Genomic DNA, 19,712 nt, shown 5'->3' with positions numbered 1-19,712 from the left:
GAGAGAGAGAGAGGAGAGAGAGAGAGAGAGAGAGAGAGAGATAGATAGATAGATAGATAGATTGAATTATCGTCCTCGGGGTCAGATATGACCCATGGGACCAAAATCAAAACATTACAACCGCTTCTTCTAAGTAGGGCAGTCGATACATATCAGTTAAGACTGAGGGTCCATCAAAAGAAAAAGAAAAGTCTAAGGGGGGGTCCTATGGATCAGGGGCTGGTTTAGGGGTTCGAAACTCCTGGATGATGGCCTTCCCTCCGCGATATACTGCCCACTTGCCTTGGCTCGTGCTTCACGTACTTTTTTCAACTCTTCACTTTGTGCTTGACTTGTGTCGGGGTGAGTTTTTCGGCGATCCAAAACCTGGTGTCTCGAAGTAGACGTGATTGCTGAGTTAGTCGGAGCCGCTCTCCTCTTGTCTTTGAACTCAAGAATAGCGTGTCCACTAGGTGTGCCCTTGGTGTTGAACTTGTTGACGATACATTCTAGTCGACATGGACCGGTTGAGGAGTCTCATGAGAAGATCGATAACTTGCAGAAATCCTGCTGGCACTCATCCCAGGCTTGGGGCAGCCCTCCGATGCGAAGCTTGAGGGCATTCTTTCTTGAAGCTGATGTTCCCTTATTTCTGTTTTCACACAGGTTTTCCACTTTGGCGATTGCGATCGTGTGAACTTGAGTGACCTTTTCTTCCGACTTCCTTCACCTTGTCTGTTTTGAGCCCGATTATGGAGTCAAATCGTGCCTCGAGCGTGCTAAGGTGTGCTTTGAGGTCACGATTTTCGTCCATGACCATGTCGAGGGCAGCTTGCAACTGTCCATGCGATCCGTCTTGCTCGGGGCGCCGCAAGGACAGTAAGCAAACTATCCGGTACCCCTTCCCAATGGTTTGTTGATCGTCGTCTTTTCCCTCGCTGGATTCTTGGTGAGAACATACTCTTCCAAAAATCAAATGTTAACTTTAGAGCTTGGTGAAGTCACAGAGCTCGGGTCGAACAGAGCTTGGATCGGACCGAATAGATTGGGTGAGGTTAGATTGGGCTTGGGTTGAGTGGGCGGCTGATGAGCAAGCTCGTACCAGATCTTCGCAGAGCCAAGTGTAGCAGAACCGGGTCAGTGTCGTACAGCAGAGGTCGGGGCCGTACAACAGCCGAAACAGCCGTGCTGTGCAGAGCAGGGCTTCAAGCTTATGGGCAGAGGTAGCGCTGGACTGAGCAGAGTTTCAAGCTTAAGGGGCAGAGGCCGCGCTGGACTGAGCAGAGCCGAAACAGGCTGTGGCTGTACAGAGTAGGGCTTCGGGCTTCGCTGGACTGAGCAGGGCTTCGATGTTGAAGAGGGGGGGCTAAGTTGAAGTTAACGCCTCCCCCAGGGCAGCCCGTTCGCCCAGGGGGGGGCTGAGGAAGATGTTGAAGGTTTCTGCTAGGGTGAGAGAGAGAGAGAGAGAGAGAGAGAGGAGAGAGAGAGAGAGAGAGATGGATGTTATGAAATGAAATGAAATGTTATATTAAACGTCTTCAAGAGGCCAAAATGACTTATGAGACCAAACTGGTACAATCCTGATGAATTTGATTCTAATGTCGGTACAAAATGAAATGGGATGAAATAAAATAAAGACAAAATGGCTATTGTCATGAATCTAAGCAGTTCAGAATTGTGTATCACTATGAAGTATGTGACGGTGCAAAAATGGGTAGTACAATTCCAGTGTAGGAAGATTAATGTCCGAGGATGTCCTCCATCGTACGCTGTCCGAAGATGTACTGCATTGGTTATTGTAGAATATAGTCGAAGTTCGCCATGGTAAGTACTCGTACTGGGCGTCTTGCAGGTCGAACTAAAGTGATCCGTATCCTTTGTCATAGTCTCCGTGAATGCTGTGAGGTACCCCCTGGTTGGAGGCGTCTGGACCTCCCTAGCTCAGTAGCCTGATCGATCAACGTACCTTTGGTATGGGTGGTATCTGGGCTCTGTTGAGTGGTCTGCCCCTCTGTCTGCCCAGTAGGTGGTCTAAAGAAATCTGCAATTGTCCTTTGATTCTCTCTCTGTGCTGGTCTCCGCAACAGGCTCTCTCTGTGTCTGCATAGCTCGAGTAAAAATAACCCAAGGCATCTCTGATCCTGATACCTCATGACCCTGGATAGTGGTCCATAACCCTCTTTGAAGAGACAATGAAATCGCCCCTGTATCTCATAGTACACCGGATAGTGACATATGTAATGCAGCTCTGTCTCAGGCTCCAAATGCCATAGCTGGCATATCCTAGCCTTTGCAGGTATCCCCCTAAATCTGCAAGTCTCGACCTCAAGCTGAAGTGAAGAGGTGTGCAACTGACCAATAGCACACCGTCTAGTCACAAACCTGTCCTCCGTCAGTTGGAGAAGACGCTCTCTATAGAAAGCCATCTTCGTGCCCAACTCTTGTGACGGTTGAATCCAAGTCCTCCTAGTGTCAAGCTGAGACATGTCTTGACGAATGAGCATGGTGATTTGTGTGCACGTAATAGACAGAGATGATGCATTCAGAGAGTATTGGAAAGGGGGCAATCTATCCATACTGAAACCGTGTAACTGAAACCATGAATTCATCTGTCCATACCAGCGAGTAGTATCCCCTTGCAGTGCTAGCTATCGGGAAGACTCATTAGCTAAGTGAGCATATCTGTGTGTGGGGAGGTCCCAAAAGCTGTGCATAAAGGAGACTAATCTGGGGAGTGCGTCGACCATGAGTGGAGAGCCAACTCTGCTAAGATAATCTCATGTGGTATTGAAGCCTTAGCTCTAATCATCCGAAGATCATAGAAACCAAAGGCCTCTCCATACATATCCATCCATCAGTGCTACCAGATCTGTTGTGGTGGTCCATTGAATGTCCCCATATCTGGACTCCATAAAGCATAGCTGATGTCACTAAAGTATCAATCTAGACAATGAGGAGTAATTTGTTTACAAGTTATAGGGTGTCATGTTTTCATGGGTTGGGGACTCCTTGGAGGTTTATTTATACTCTGGCTAATGCCATATGCCAAATCTACTTGGCAGCCTATATGGTAGCGCTACACAGCAGCCACCAACATGGACCAATAACTTAAGCTAGTCCTCTCTCACTCACTGTCTATGCTGTGATTTCCATCCATCATTATCTAAATTCTCATTTGCTTATCTTATGATAGGAATGTTCTCTCTCAGGGAGACATGCTGTTCAATTATCCTCATTATTAGGATGTGATATTGATTACAGATTTCGTTTGTTTGTAGTTATGTCAATGGGACCTCCACCTAGGAACTTTTTACTCTCTTTATTGTTTCCATATCTATTTTCATTGTTTCTATGTACTTCAATGCTCTTTTTATGAGACATGATGCGTTTCATATGAGTAACTGTCATATGTACTTGGGCAATTGGTCTGTTGAGTAGTGCTGGTCTTGATAGTTTTTGGCTATGTGAAATGCATAGTTCCAACTTCCTTCTATATACTTAATGACTTTGATACTTTGGCTTGTGGCTCATCTCTTTCATGGATTTCTCAAGATTCAAATCCGAACTTGTGATGATCTAAAACTCTTTTTAACAAGTTCAAAGTATTGTCTCAGTGAAATGTGGTATGCGAATGGATGCAGACATCTAGTTTTGTAATATTTTTTTTAACATTAAATAAAATTTGATGTTGTAAATATTCTTTTTGTGGTCAACTTTTAAATCATGTCTATTTGAAACATTCAAAACTATCTTGTTCCTAAGACATTGGTTGCTAGACTAGAGACCCAACTTCGAGTGATGCTGCTACAGCGAGGATCTAAATATCTACATACACTCTGAATAAAAGGCAACAATCACGACATGCAACATGCACGCTTGACAAAGTTTCCATTCATATGAGCTGCATGGAATTTCCAGGAACTCTTTTGTTGCCATGTTTTGGGGGGTTTTGTTTCAGATTTTCTTTGATCACCACAGATATAACATATCTAACAACAAAAGAAGAGGGGAGAGACCATTTTATGATGAGACACACGCAGGCATTTGTATTAGAATGACCTAAAATGTAGGAGAGAAATAAGCAGGAGCTGTGAACCTCATTGTCATGTTTTCTTATGGCAGTTGAAGAAGGATATGGAGTCAGATGCAAAGAAGTCAGAAGCTTTTCAACCTTATAATATTTTACCTTTGGAAGCACGTGGTGTCTTTGATGCTATCCTAAATTTTCCTGAGGTGTGTTGGTCTTGAAAAGACTCGGACGTTTATTTATGTAGGGTACCGATTGTGGTGTTCACTGTATCTATAAGGTTCATGTATTCTTTGGCGCTGGAGTTCCAGGTGATTGCTGCGAGGCTGGCTCTTCAATTCCCTGCTTTACATTTCTCAAATGAATTGAGCAGTCCTCCACAAAAATGGGACGTATTTGATGCGCTTAAGCTTGCCTTTGGGTTTCAAGTATGTTATCTAATTTCTTCCCAATCTCATGCGTTTTCATTTTAGAGGCTTATCACTAAGGTGTGAATTTATATCTATAGCATGACAATGTGAGGAATCAGCGGGAGCACTTGGTTTTACTGCTTGCAAATGGTCAATTTCAGCTGGGTAGTATGCCTGGACCACCTGGACAGGCATGTTAATTTTTGAAACTTTGAATTGAGATTTGGTTTCTGGTAAAGATTACTAGTGTAAGCCTTTTTTCCTGAATTTTTTATGCAGGGGTTGGATTTAAAAGTTATACATGAGCTTTGCAATAGGCTTTTGGGAAATTATGACAAATGGTGTCATTATATTAGGAAGGAACCTGTACATAAAAGGTACTTTCATTGCTGCATTACAGCCTTTTGCCCAGGGTTTTCTATCGATCTTTGGTTGAAGTACTGCTAATAAGCTTTATGTGAGCTGATTACCAGGAGGAATTCCAGTGAAGAGGAAGTGGCTTTCATGTCTCTGTATTTGTTGATCTGGGGTGAGGCAGCAAATGTTCGATTTTTACCCGAGGCTCTTTGCTATATCTTTCACAATGTAAGGTTCAATCCCCACAATGCAGTCGAGAGATAGTGCTAACATTAGCTTTTTTTTTTGTCATGTCCTCGTCACAACGAAGCTTGAGTGATTTTAGAGAGAGTGAGAGAGATATATATTTATGTAGAGTGTGCGTGTGTGTATTCAGGATTCTCATCACAGTTGAGGAGGTTGGTTAGGTATTGCTTGTGGAGTGGTGCAGAGGGCACCTGATATTTGCATGCCTGTGTTGGTTGGCGCACTGCTATTCTCCCTTGCTCAGGGGAGGTTTGGATGTGAAGGATCTAGGCATGTATCATCGTACTTTGGTGTAGGGTGTTTTTCTCAAGGATGAGTCTTGGAAGTCTTTTGTGCGCTCGGCTGTGACTAATTGTATGGCTCGACATGGTGGGAATTGATGGCCTTCTTGCATATTTACCTTGTTAGATGCCCTTGTGACATTGCGTTGTTCCCCTTTTCATGTGGTCTTTATTGAGGGCACGATTTTCCATGCGGAAAGGTTGATCCAGAAGGTGCCATCATGCCTTGAGAGAGAGCATTTGGAGCCTCTCGGTTTGTGATTCATAGGGGCAGCAGTTATGGTGAGAGGTCTCATATTTATTGGGTGGGTGGAGTCTCCCGCTTTGGTTGCATCTTCCTTGCTGTTTGGTTTTATGTGTGTACGCGTGTATGTGTTGCCCTGCTTGCTGCTGAGGCCCTGGTTTACCTGCATGCTGCCTCAAAGAATTCAGCTTCGCTACGACTTTTGCCAGCAGCGCTGTCCCTGTTGGTACTTGTTGCGCCGCCGCTGTCTCCTGCACAGCCCAGGTTCGTGGCCGCCTCCCTCAGCTCTCAATCGCCAAGCTTTTCCGTCTCCCACATGCTGCCGTCTACCATTCATCAACACGGAGCCTGTCAGGACAACTGTCTCTACCTGGAGCAAAATGCTTCCGTGCCCTTGCCTCCCACACCAGCTTCCCAACCTGGGGCCTCAGACTCCCGGCACTTTTCGGGTGTTTCTCCCTCTGTTGATCCTGCTGGTTCATCGGTGCAATGCTTGTTTTGGGTTTGGTTTTTCCTTTTTGTGGCTTCTTCCTCTTTCCTTGGTTCTTGTTTTGTTTTTGCTTTTATGTTTGTGTGGGTTTGTGTCTGTGTGTCCTCTGATGGCTTGCTTCTGGATGTGCGCGGGTTTGAGTGTGTGCGTGGAAGCTTGCCTAAGAGTCTCTGTGTGTGTATGGGTTTGTGTGTATGTATGTTGCATGCTGCCCTTCAGGTCTTTGCTTTCACGCGTGTGCGTGCGTGAGTGTGTGTGGGTGAGCTTGTTGTTAGGGTTTGGTTTTTTCAGCTTTTTTGTTTTTGTTGCTTTTGTTTCTTTGTTTTAACTTTTCTTTCCTCCTTTTTTGGTTGACTTGGGTTGTTTGTTTGGGGTTTTGGTTATTGTTGTTGCTTGTTAGTGGCTGGTTTGCTAGGGGTTGGCTAGCTGATCTCTTCTATGCTCTCTCTAGCAAGCTTCTTCAGCTGGTTTTCACCTGGATGATGTGTCAAAGCCCCTACACTGCCTCCCAAAAGTTCCCTCTCCAGCTATGGTCTTCAAGAGCCACCTTCAGCAAGTGGACGGCTCGCTCTTCTAGATGAAAGCTCCTCGTCAGCTTCGGTGCAGTGTTTTGTTACTCACCTTTTGTCATCCCCGTGAATATCTTGGTGATGTCGGTTGCCTCTCCACCCTCATCTTCGTCACCATCTGCCCGTTCCCTTCTGTTCCTCCATTACCTCTTGCTATTAGTCTATACCAGTTCACGGGCATCTGCCCGTGACACCAAGCTTGCTTTTGGTGGCTCGAGTTCTTAAATTACAGATGCTGGCTGAGCTTTTCCTTGAAGTGCATACTTTCAGAAGCCACTGAAATCCTCTTTCCGCTTAGCTTGTTAGGGCACTTTTAACTCTCTTTAGGAGAGGTTTTTACCCTGGCCTTCCGTCTTTTCCATTGGGCCATGCGTCTAGTTGTGTCTTGTTTTGCAATTTTCGTTTGATGCCTAAGGGCCTGCTATGTAAACAATGATGTACTTGCTCTCAAAATAGGCACCATTTGGGTCTTCTGGGAGATTTTCAAGTAATAGAATCAGCGCGCGCGCGCGCACACACACACAGAAATGAAATGATATATCAACGTCTTCAAAAGGCCAAACTGACCTATGAGACCATCAGATACAAAGTGGTGAATCTAATACAATGTCTGAAGTACAAGTACAAAAAGTACTGAATGTAAAAAATGAAAACTGAAAATGAAGTGTGAAATGTGAAAATGTAGAATAGGCCCTCAATGACAATCTGGGTGTCGTGCTAGAATGCCTCTGATCTTTTGCTGGAGTCTCCGTCGATGGATCTTATACAAAGTCAAAGTAACAAGATGACCAAATGACAAAATGACCAAATGAAATACTATGGAATCCTAGACTGCTGGGTGTGGACTAAGCAGCTAAAACAACTAGCTGGGATAGCTAGATTACAGAAGATCCAGCATCGGGCGTTGGCGGGTCTCATCAATCTCCTCCATGGTTAGTAGTCTGACCGGGCGTCGTGCATGTCGAGTCAAAGTGACCCGGATCCTCTGATGCAGCCTCTGTCAATGTTGTGTAGTCCTTCGTAGTCGTGGGCGACTAGATCTCCCCAGCTCAGTCGCTCGGTTGATCAGTATGCCTCTGGTGTAAAGCGACGAGCTCTGCTGTGGTAGTAACTCCTCCGGGTGTCCAGTGGCAGCTCTAAAGAAGTTTGTGATATGTCTTTGAGACTGGCTAGTCTTTCCACTCCTCCAGAGGTCGCCCTGGCTCCTCTGTGCACAGGCGTCTGTAGATCCCATCTATGTATACAGAGTCCGTCTCCCGCGTGAAGGTGTAGCGAGTAGGGGCTGCTGCCCGTAGCTTGTGTGCTACACTAAACTGAAAAGAAATGGTCAGCGATACAAGAGCATGATCCACTGCCACACCAACAAGTCTGGGTCCAACCGTGAGGTCTTGGATACTAGAGGAGTTAGTGCAATCCTTGACGTAGATGGGGAACCGGGAGGGTCGGAAAAACCTCCTGGTGGGAAAAATTCTTCTTCGCCTCTCTCATGCTCATCAACTCCATGCTCATTACCTCCAAGCGAAGTATCCATTCCGCTTTGAGTGATGACCATTCTGAAGTCGTGGGTTCTTGTGGTCTTGGGTTCTTAAGTTCACGAGGAACTTGGGTTCTTGAGGGTCTTGGGTTCTTAAGTTCACGAGGAACTTGGGTTCTTGGAGGTCTTGAGGTTCTTGACGTTCTTGAGGGTTTTCTTTCGCTTGCAATCTGTGTTTGAGAAGGATCTTCTCTCCACCCGAGTTCTGCTCTTTTTCCGCGGGCGCACCCCTTGGCGGCCTTGCGCTCACACCAAGGTTGCTTTTTCCCACCTCATGTCGATTGGCCGGCCGCTAAATGCACGGTCCGCTCTCAATGAGTGAAAAGAGGCACAAGGGGAGGCTGGACAAGCCCTTCTTTCTTGGGTTCTGTCACTCTTCAAAAACACGATCAGGAATCGACACGCCCAAGTGAACTTGGGTTCGTGCGACCTCAACAAGCAAAAAAAATTATGTGGTTCTTGTGGTTCTTTCCTTGAGTGATACAAAACACTGCCAAAGCTCTGATACCAATGTTAGGTGCAGTGGAATGAATGTTGAACTTCGTTCAAGATGAGTGCTCTGAACTGTGCTCAAGGTTCCTTTTGTTCTTATGGAAGGGAGAGCCTTCCGTTCCTTTAGTGAGAGAGTGCAATGGACACAAACAAAGTGAATGGACACAGTGAACGGAAGTGGATGAGAGAGAGAGAGAGAGAGAGAGAGAGAGAGAGAGAGAAGAGAATAGGACACCAGAAACGTTGTAAAACCCTCCTCCGAAGGCCCCACTCTCTATGGCGAGAGCGGTCTACTATAGTGTCCCCTTGAAGAGCTACTACTAATTGATTGTTATGAGGTGAATTGCAGTTGGAGTCAGTATATAATAAGTGTATATAATGGTTTATGAGAAACTGTAAGTGTTCAATATAGGCTACATACAACTAACATCTCTTTACAACATACTATCTTAACTGATTACGTGTGTATGTACATTCCCGGTTTGCATGTCCCCGTTTCCTTTGGGGCTTGAAACTTCGTTTTTCCCATTTTCCACCCATTCCGGTTTCTCCATTTCTGAAACTCCTGGCAAGTATGGTGGTGTGTTAGTTTGGGAGCATATATTGATGCCATGCCCACTGTTGGGCACTGACGGCGTTAGGGGGAATGTCATAGTATTCGGTCAATACTATGCATGATGAAGCTGATACTTATGTACCATGAGTCTATGAGGTGCACTTTCCAATAAAGGTGAATCTGGGCTTTTTCTGGGTTCATCTAGGTGATATATTGTAGCAGACACCCCTACCTGTATTGTACCCTATCTCCTCTGTTTTGTGGTCCATACATCTTAAGAATATTATGTACAAGCCTGCTCCAATATAGTAAATGTCCAATCTGAGTTTATTTGTGAATGTATAATGTTATACATTGGTGGTGCAATTTTTGTGCATGCGTGACTATGTTTTCCTTTGCATCTGGAAGTTTCAGCTCAGCAATGTTGTTGGGAATTTTCTTGGGTGTTAATAGCATGACAGAGTCACTTTCCTTTAGGTGCATTCAAAAAGAATACAAATCGAGAGAACTTCCTTGCTTTTTTTTGCAGATGGCAACTGAATTTGCTTTAATGCTCGACAATAAATGCGTAGAAGTTTCAGTCAGCTGCAAAACCGACAATGGGCAGTCCTTTCTGGATCAGATCATAACTCCTTTATATATTGCTCTTAAAGCGGTAAAATGCTAGGCTTTTGCTTTTAGGCTTAATGAGGGTGAGCTTCTTGCATGTCATTCATTGGAAAGTAATAGCTGCATGCCTACGTACATATGCTTATTGAAACAATAATAGTGAATCTTGTGCGGGAGTGTTAAGACTGTCTTTCACATAAATGCTTTAATCTCTCTCTTTCTCTCCCTGTGCCCCGCTTTGCTTGCCCCCTTTCTCCTCCCCCCCCCCCCCCCCGCCCCCCCTCCTCTTCTTCCATTTCGTTTGAGAAGATAATTCTTCACATCAAAGTAACTGGCTTGTATGGTGTATTGTGGACTTCATGCCTCAGCAAGTGGAATTTTTTTCAATTAATTGTTTCTCTTTTGGATTAGAGAGGACCAGTCTTAAGAATGCAGTGACTTGTATGTGTCTGTGAGTTTATTACTTGTAAAAAACTTGAACTTTTCTCAAATGAATTGGTAGTGCATCACAGGAAGCAAGCAGAAGTAATGGAGGCAGGTCTGGCCACTCAAAATGGCGAAATTATGATGATTTCAATGAGTTTTTCTGGTATTTCTTTTTAGGGATTCTACACATTAGAGATTTCTACAAAATCAATCAGTATCTATTTGAACAGGAATTGTTTTATTAAGTCATTGCTGTTTGTAGGTCTTACTCTTGTTTCAAAGAGCTTGGCTGGCCAATGAACTACAAATCACCATTTTTTGGAAATTCAATGGATGTACAGGTGAGTACTTATATGGATTCTAGTTTTTGTCTTTCACTGTAGCCTTTTGTGTTAAATTGCTCGTAGATTCTTTGTACTGAGGTCCACTAACAAACCCTCCAACCAACAACCCGCCCCTCCCCCCCCCCCCCCCCCCCCCCCCCCCCCCCCCCCCCCCCCCCCCCCCAACCCAATATATCCACAGGCATCTAGGCCCACCACCCGAGCTGTTACCCCAGCACTTTGCATGGAGACTGAGTTTCCCACCTTTACCATCCTCACCAGTGCTGCCGCCTCTTCCGCCTACTCCCACTGATGCCACCATCTGCCCCACCCACCCCTCCCTACATATGTAGCAAATGTTTCTCTTTCAGAATATATATATGGCTACCAGCAACAGGGTTGTCATTGTACATTTGTACGGTGAAGTACAAAATGATGTCATGAGGGAAAATATAGTGTATCACAATTTATATCATACGGTTTAGATTCGTATGGTGTATTTTTTGTTACAACTCTTAAGAATTATTCAATATTGTACAGTGTGCTATATCGTGCAGCCATGAGTACTGTCGTAGAGTACGATGTATTTGTAAAATGTGGGGATCCCTACACCGTAGGGAAACTTCCATGACGTTTGAGTATGAATTGTGTTGCTAATTTTGAGTTTTCTTATTAGCATTACTATGTTAGAACACTAGGAGTGTGTAGATTGTTGTTAGCTTTGGTCACATGATACATCTAGGGTCTCCTTTGTCTACTATAGGTAGAAGCAATGTGCAGCCATACCGGCACATAGTTTTAAGCAAAGGTATATAAGTTTAGTTCTTGCATTCGGTCATGCATTGCCTCTGGCAGACTTGCGCAGAGTATGTGGGACTATTTAGTAGCTACAGACAGAGGACAGTTACTGCTTGAAACTGGTTCTGCTTGTGGACCATACTACACCAATCCCTAGCATGGTGGCACCATGTGAGTATGGTCATTGTCTGCAGTTGTTAGTACAGTGCGATGCTCTCCAGACTACTACGACTCTTGGATTACAGTTGCTCACTCTTTTGCTACATCACAGCTCTTCCGACCTCTCGCATGATGAGGGCTCGGTGTTGATTTTCCTGACCCGTAGCCATCGCTACTGTTGATGTATAACTTTGAGGTTTCAGTTCATTATTGTTTGTCACATGGATTTGCATATTGTTTCTTGAAATGTCAATGAGTTGCATCACACTAGCATCAATGGTTCGAGACAGAATTTGCTTCACCGATATTTGCGTTCTCATGTAGATCGGGATGTGGATATACTTCTTGTGCAAGAGCACAAGCTATGTATGGATCGCTACCGTAGATGTAGCAAGTTGTTACTTGGGGCTTCTCATGCTTTTATTCTAGCTATGGTTTATGCATTTTTGTGGGTTCCCGTTGGTGACATTGTGTACATGACCATGGAACATTTGGCCCATGTTAGAGCGATGGGATTTCTCTAGAGATTGATGACTCTTTGGTAGGTGTGATGTGTATCTATGCCCCGCTTTGGCTTAAGAAAGAACTGAGTTTTGGCAGCAGATTGCCTACCATGGATCCATGGATTGTTGGGGGTGATTCAACAATGTAGAGACCTTTGAGAATTGGCGTGCAATTCTGTTGCCTTCTTTGCCGTTTATGGTGCCTTGTGAGAGAGATGCTTGGATATATTCCTTTTGGCAGTTTTTGGTACAAATGCCTGGCCTGTCCCATCCTTGACTTGCACTCTGCAGTTATTGCAGTTTTTGTGGGGTTTCAGGAGGCAATCAGGTCGCTTGCTACAGCGATTAGATAGAATTTACATTGGCACTTGGGCAGCATCTCATGGTGGGACCGTTACCTTCTGGCTTGCTACAGTGCTTTCTGATCATTCTTTGCATTTGAGAATCCAGACTTCCTCTATGCCTAGATGAGGATCACACATCTTTCACTTGATGTTACAAGATGCTCCATTGTCTCGAAGGATTCAAGATGTTTGGTTGATTACTAGTTCTATAGATCTAGCGACCCATCTAACTACATGCATTATGTTAAGACTTCATATCTCCAACGAGCAGATTAGGAGTGTGGGCTGTTTTGTGGTTGTGCCCGGCCGTATCTGAGGTGGACGTACCTTTTCTCGGCGTTGCACTTCATGGTGTTGCCCACCCGGTAGGTTGGCATGAAGTTGGACCCTTGTTCCTAGGGTTACCTAGGGTCAAAGTATCCAATGTTCAACATTTCTGCTACTAAAAAGTGTGTTGCAGGTCACTTTCAGTGAGTTTACACATTTATTAGCATTCTGGCCATTTATTAGGATTGTGGGGTTTTATGTTGGGTAGGGCAATTTTCCAATTGCTCTATATATGCAAGCCCCCCCCCCCCCCTTCTTGGCATGTTGTATCAGTGAGCAGAACTTCCAACGTTTGGGCTCTCTCTCTCTCTCTCTCTCTCTCTCTCCAGTTTCTTCGCCACTGCGAGTCCCACCCCCAGGTGCGAGGGTCAGCCCTGCGAGGGGGGCGTTAAGCCCAGCCCGCCCAGCTCCTTTCACCAAGTCAACGCGCTGTTGCTCGCCAAGCTCCTCACCACGCTGCCAAAGCACATGTTCATTGCTTGTGTTGCTCGTGCCAGGCTCCTCACCACGTTGAAGCACAGGTTTTTGCTTGGGCCGCTGCATGTGAGGCTTCTCACCATGCTGCCTTTGTTGCTTGCATCGAACAACATGTTCAAAACCTCTTGCTCACCTTTGCTGTGACATCAAGCCGTAGCCTACCGGCCACCACACTGTGTGGGCACTAAGCTACCATAGACTTTGCCCTCTCGACCATCATCATTAGAGAACCATGGCAAAACTCAAGATTCCGAAGACCCCCGCAAGAATGCGACCGAGTTTCGCTGCCATTGTAGCAGCCCAAAGCAAACTTGATCGCATCGAGCAACTCCAAGCTGCCCTCGATCGGGTCATGGAGGAAAATCGAGACCTCAAAGCTAGCCTTAGCAAGCTCGAGGCTCGATTTGACTCTATGCATTGATCTCATGACCGACAAGGTGAAGGAAGTCGAAGCAAAGGCTACCCAAGCCCATTCGACAACGCTTGCTATAGTGAAGACTTGTGTGACAGTGGAGCTCCGAGAACGACGACTCCAAGAAGAGAACTCCCTCAAGGTTCACATTGGTGGACTACCCAAAACATGGGAAACAACGAAGAATGACTTCTTTGAGCTCTTCACTTCCTCAACGAATTCCTTAAGCTGATAAATCTCAACTATGACGCGATAGAATGTATCATTGCCAGGATTCCCAACAAGCTTATATCGAGTGGACATGCCATTCTTGAATTAGGGAATAAAGAAGGCCGGCTCCGACGACCACAACAATCTCGTCTTCTCAAAGACACCAAGTTCTGGATAGCAGAGGAACTCACCCCACTACAACTCAAGTGCAAAGGCAAAGAGCTAAAGAAAGTGCACGTGGTGCGAGCCAAAGGCAAGTGGCCATGTATCGTTGAGGGAAGGCGATCATACAGAAATTTCACTCTACCAAGCCGTCTACAACACCGTCAAGCACCACCCCTTAGCCTCTAGTGTCTTTTTCCTCTTTTTGTATTGTCTTGTTTTTGTAACCTTAAGGTTGTACCGATTTAGCCACTAGGAATCACCAAACTGTATGGACCTCCGAGTCGTCGTTTCAATGTAACAACCTATTTCCTCTTCATAGTGAGAGGAGTCACTCTTTTGTATGCATGTTTTGGTCCCATGGGTCATATGTGACCTCCCGAGGACGATAAATTCATCTATATATCTATCCCTCTGCCCCCCCCCCCCAAAAAGAAAAAAAAAAAAGCGCTTTTGCCTGCGATCTCATTCCCTTTCTCTAGCGCTCCACTTCTCCTTTGCTTTGAGCCCCTGCGTGCACTTGCAGTTTGCTACCCGTGCTTGTTCGATGGGTGGTACGCGATTGGAGGTCGTCTATGAGGAGATCTGTCCCAATAGATCGTAGATCCATTCGCTGCCCATTCCCGAGAGGAGGTTTGCTCGCGGTTGTAGACGATATTATCACCCTATTCACCCTGTTCCGTTGCACCTTTGACATGGTATCAGAGCCATGACGTGCTCTCAAATTGGATTGGTGATCTGTGCAAGTTATTGGTGCTGAATTTCCGCGACGAAAAGAGACAATTTGCTGTTTTTTTTTCTGCATTTTTCACTCATTTGCTGTTTTTTTTTTTTTTTTTTTGCAGAATTCCAACAAGCTACAATAAATCCGTCTCCCATGTGACCTACCCTCCTCAATGATGGCTCTGAGTGTCTGAGTATGATCAAGAGTGGAGAAACCCCTCTTGAAACCGGCTTGGCCCTTTGCTCGTACACCTTGACCCTTTGCCCAATTACTCAAGTGCTGCTCAAGAATGGATGCATACAACCGTGCCAGTGTGTGCCCAACCATAATAGTGCAGTAATTCCCAGGCTCTGTAGGATCACCTGCTATGAATTAGGCACAATAGTAGACAACCTCCAAGTCTCAGGTAACCCCTCACACATGGCACGATTGAACAACATTGCAAGAACCTCTACCAACATATCTCTAGCATGTGAAAAGTGCTCTGCTACTAGCCTATCATGATCATATGCCTTGCTGGTGCTCATCTTGTCAATGGCTCTCTTTACCATATGAGTGGTAAAGAAGGTCCTTGTAGGTAGGCATGGCTCTGTAGGATCTGGCAAGGGGTCCTCTCTAGGAACCGTATATAACGATGAGGCATACTGGCCCCACACATCAGGAGAAGTAATCACTGGGGGAGGGGAGTGTTCATGAAAGAATTGTCATGCCTCTCCTAAGTCTCTACTCAAGAACAGGTGATACAAGTCTCGCTCCATGTGGGCCAAGGAAGCTCGTTTCTTCTGTCGCACAAGGCGTCAGGAAGCAATACGAGATTGTCTGTAAGTGAGAACTCCTAAAAGAAGATCACTCTGAAGTTGGGCTCTCATCTCTTTGCACTCCTCATCCTACCAACTATTCCGGTGTCATGTGCACATTTAACCCTATGTGCATGTGGACAAGCTACTTCAGGTTCAGGGTTTAGGTCAGCTTAGGAAGTGTTCTGGCACCTTTGTGAACCTGTGCGCAGGCCGTGCATGTCCACTCACTTAGAGTAGTTGCATATCCTCTAGTTGCACACAGCTTGATCATCAACATGACAGTCAATACCAATCATGAGCATTTTACAGTGCACAGAACCCATTTTCCCTATTTATCCATTTTTTCACTTATTATTTAATAAGCGACTTTTGTTGGAAAACTGAGGAGGGCAAATTTGCTAAGTTCTATGGAAGAAACCTAGCGCTAGCACTTTTTGGCAGAAGAGGCAGCAGAAGTCCACCAGCTAATAGTGCACCTTCTCAGCAAGACTGGCAGGAGGCCTAGCGTTTCGAGCCACAAGACCAACCTGGCGTTTTTGGACATCCCAGATCAGCTAGCGTTTTCAGATCCTAGCAGATAGGGTTTTCAGGTTGCAGAACAACCTTGTGTTTTTGCTATAGCAGATTCCATCCGGCGTTTTTGCAGTCTCCGGCGTCAGATCATCCCCAGATCATTAGCATTTTTAGTTTTCAGCACTTAGACACCGCAGATCAGCCCTTAGCCTCGCAGATCTCACCTACACGCAGCAGATCCTTGTCGTACCATCGGATCAGCTAGCGTTTTCAGATTCAGCCGCTGTCCGCAGATTTCAACATCTACGTTTTCAGCGCATCGTCGTCGCGTCGTCACCATTGCCATCCTCACTGACACAGTGTCAAAATTCAACGTTTTCAGATTTCAGCCCGTCCTCGTCGTCGTCATCATTTTTCGTCGACATTGTCGGCAAGTCCATTGCATCTAGACCATTGTACCAGATTTGTGCAATCAAGAACATAGACCTCTCTCGCCATAGAGAGGGGGACCCTTGGAGGAGGGTTTGAGAACCGTTTGGTGTCGTATTCTCTTCTCTCTCTCTCTCTCTCTCTCTCTCTCTCTCTCTCTCTCTCTCTCTAGCACCTTCATTCACAGTGTCATTCACTTTGTTTGTGATCATTGCACTCTCACTAAAGGAAGGGAAGGCTCCCCCTTTCGTAAATTAAAGGAACCCTTGAGCACAGTTCGGAGCACTCATCTTGAGCAAAGTTCAACATTCACTTCCGCTGCACCTGACATCCGGGGCATTCTCCCAGAATATCGCCTCTGACCCGGCTAAGTGTGTGGGTATACCTCTGATGCTGCACCATGCGGTGTCTTAGTCAGTAAAGTGGTGCACTCCTCCATTGAGAGGCTAGGACCAGCTGTGCATAGACGGCTATAGATCTCCTCTGTATAAACTGAGTCAGTCTTTGGTGTAAATGCATAACAGGTATGTGACCTGCCTCTTGATGTTTGGGTTGTACTATACTGAAATGAAACAGACAATGTCAAAAGTGCATGATCCATTGGTACGCCCTCTGGTCTGGCTCCCACTATGAAATCTTGAATACAAGGAATAAAGCTCGGCTGTGCCATAACATAGTCGTCTGTAGTGGCCACGTGTCTGTGTGGGAAGCATGTGAAACTGGCTGCTTCAGGAAATCGCTGTAGGCCATTAAGTATGGCTAACCCATGTGTACCCGAGGTATCTCCCATACTCCGTTTGCTCTCTGTCATGTGAGTATCTATCAAGCCCCAACTCACCCACATCCAGCTCTCTCAGCATCTCATCTGAAGTGTCGTAGAAGACTGTTTGAGAGTTGCCCGTTCGGGCATTGAAGTCCCCTAGGAGGATGATATCACCATCCCTAGAAAACTCGCATATATCATTATCTAGTATAGAGAAAGGCAATTGTCCTCTGGATGCAGCATATTCTGACGCACTTGGGGGGGGGGAAGTAACATATGGCAATGTATAGAAATCGGCTTGTGTCAGCTCTCAGCCTTACCCATATGTGGCATAATCTGTCCAGGGGCCTGATGAGTCTCTAAGGAGAAAACAATGTCCCTGTCTCTGAAATTGTCCTCAAAGGCACCAACGTCTAACCTCATCGGTCCATTACAATTCCAAGTAGCCATGTTCAGTGTGGTCCCATAGGTCTCACACCGTCATGTCGAGCGTTGTTGTACAATCACCACTTGACCATCTCTGTAAAAGGCCATCTTTTCACACACACACACACACACACACACACACACACACACACACACACACACACACACACACACACACACACACACACACACACACACACACACACACACACACACACACACACACACACACACACACACACACACACACACACACACACACACACACACACACACACACACACACACACACACACACACACACACACACACACACACACACACACACACACACACACACACACACACACACACACACACACACACACACACACACACACACACACACACACACACACACACACACACACACACACACACACACACACACACACACACACACACACACACACACACACACACACACACACACACACACACACACACACACACACACACACACACACACACACACACACACACACACACACACACACACACACACACACACACACACACACAACACACACACACACACACACACACACACACACACACACACACACACACACACACACACACACACACACACACACACACACACACACACACACACACACACACACACACACACACACACACACACACACACACACACACACACACACACACACACACACACACACACACACACACACACACACACACACACACACACACACACACACACACACACACACACACACACACACACACACACACACACACACACACACACACACACACACACACACACACACACACACACACACACACACACACACACACACACACACACACACACACACACACACACACACACACACACACACACACACACACACACACACACACACACACACACACACACACACACACACACACACACACACACACACACACACACACACACACACACACACACACACACACACACACACACACACACACACACACACACACACACACACACACACACACACACACACACACACACACACACACACACACACACACACACACACACACACACACACACACACACACACACACACACACACACACACACACACACACACACACACACACACACACACACACACACACACACACACACACACACACACACACACACACACACACACACACACACACACACACACACACACACACACACACACACACACACACACACACACACACACACACACACACACACACACACACACACACACACACACACACACACACACACACACACACACACACACACACACACACACACACACACACACACACACACACACACACACACACACACACACACACACACACACACACACACACACACACACACACACACACACACACACACACACACACACACACACACACACACACACACACACACACACACACACACACACACACACACACACACACACACACACACACACACACACACACACACACACACACACACACACACACACACACACACACACACACACACACACACACACACACACACACACACACACACACACACACACACACACACACACACACACACACACACACACACACACACACACACACACACACACACACACACACACACACACACACACACACACACACACACACACACACACACACACACACACACACACACACACACACACACACACACACACACACACACACACACACACACACACACACACACACACACACACACACACACACACACACACACACACACACACACACACACACACACACACACACACACACACACACACACACACACACACACACACACACACACACACACACACACACACACACACACACACACACACACACACACACACACACACACACACACACACACACACACACACACACACACACACACACACACACACACACACACACACACACACACACACACACACACACACACACACACACACACACACACACACACACACACACACACACACACACACACACACACACACACACACACACACACACA

The 19,712-nt window shown here is 46.0% G+C and overlaps 1 protein-coding gene across 1 annotated transcript in view; it reads left to right on the top strand.

Annotated features, from left to right (window-relative positions):
• The window catches only part of LOC147424445 (callose synthase 10-like), a 203,621-nt gene that overhangs the window by 48,005 nt on the left and 135,904 nt on the right, over positions 1-19,712 (top strand). The window contains exons 5-12 of the mRNA XM_086499522.1: positions 4,102-4,212; positions 4,318-4,434; positions 4,515-4,607; positions 4,696-4,793; positions 4,890-5,001; positions 9,715-9,840; positions 10,307-10,383; positions 10,483-10,561. Of these exons, the coding sequence (XP_086355648.1) occupies positions 4,102-4,212; positions 4,318-4,434; positions 4,515-4,607; positions 4,696-4,793; positions 4,890-5,001; positions 9,715-9,840; positions 10,307-10,383; positions 10,483-10,561 (813 nt within the window). The remainder of the gene's footprint in view (positions 1-4,101; positions 4,213-4,317; positions 4,435-4,514; positions 4,608-4,695; positions 4,794-4,889; positions 5,002-9,714; positions 9,841-10,306; positions 10,384-10,482; positions 10,562-19,712) is intronic.

This window comes from Adiantum capillus-veneris, chromosome 25, assembly GCF_014529385.1.
Source record: "Adiantum capillus-veneris isolate H3 chromosome 25, ASM1452938v2, whole genome shotgun sequence".
NCBI classification, from domain to species: Eukaryota; Viridiplantae; Streptophyta; class Polypodiopsida; order Polypodiales; family Pteridaceae; genus Adiantum; species Adiantum capillus-veneris.
Note: the sequence above shows the minus strand (reverse complement) of the source record. Positions and strands in the feature narration are given on the sequence as shown.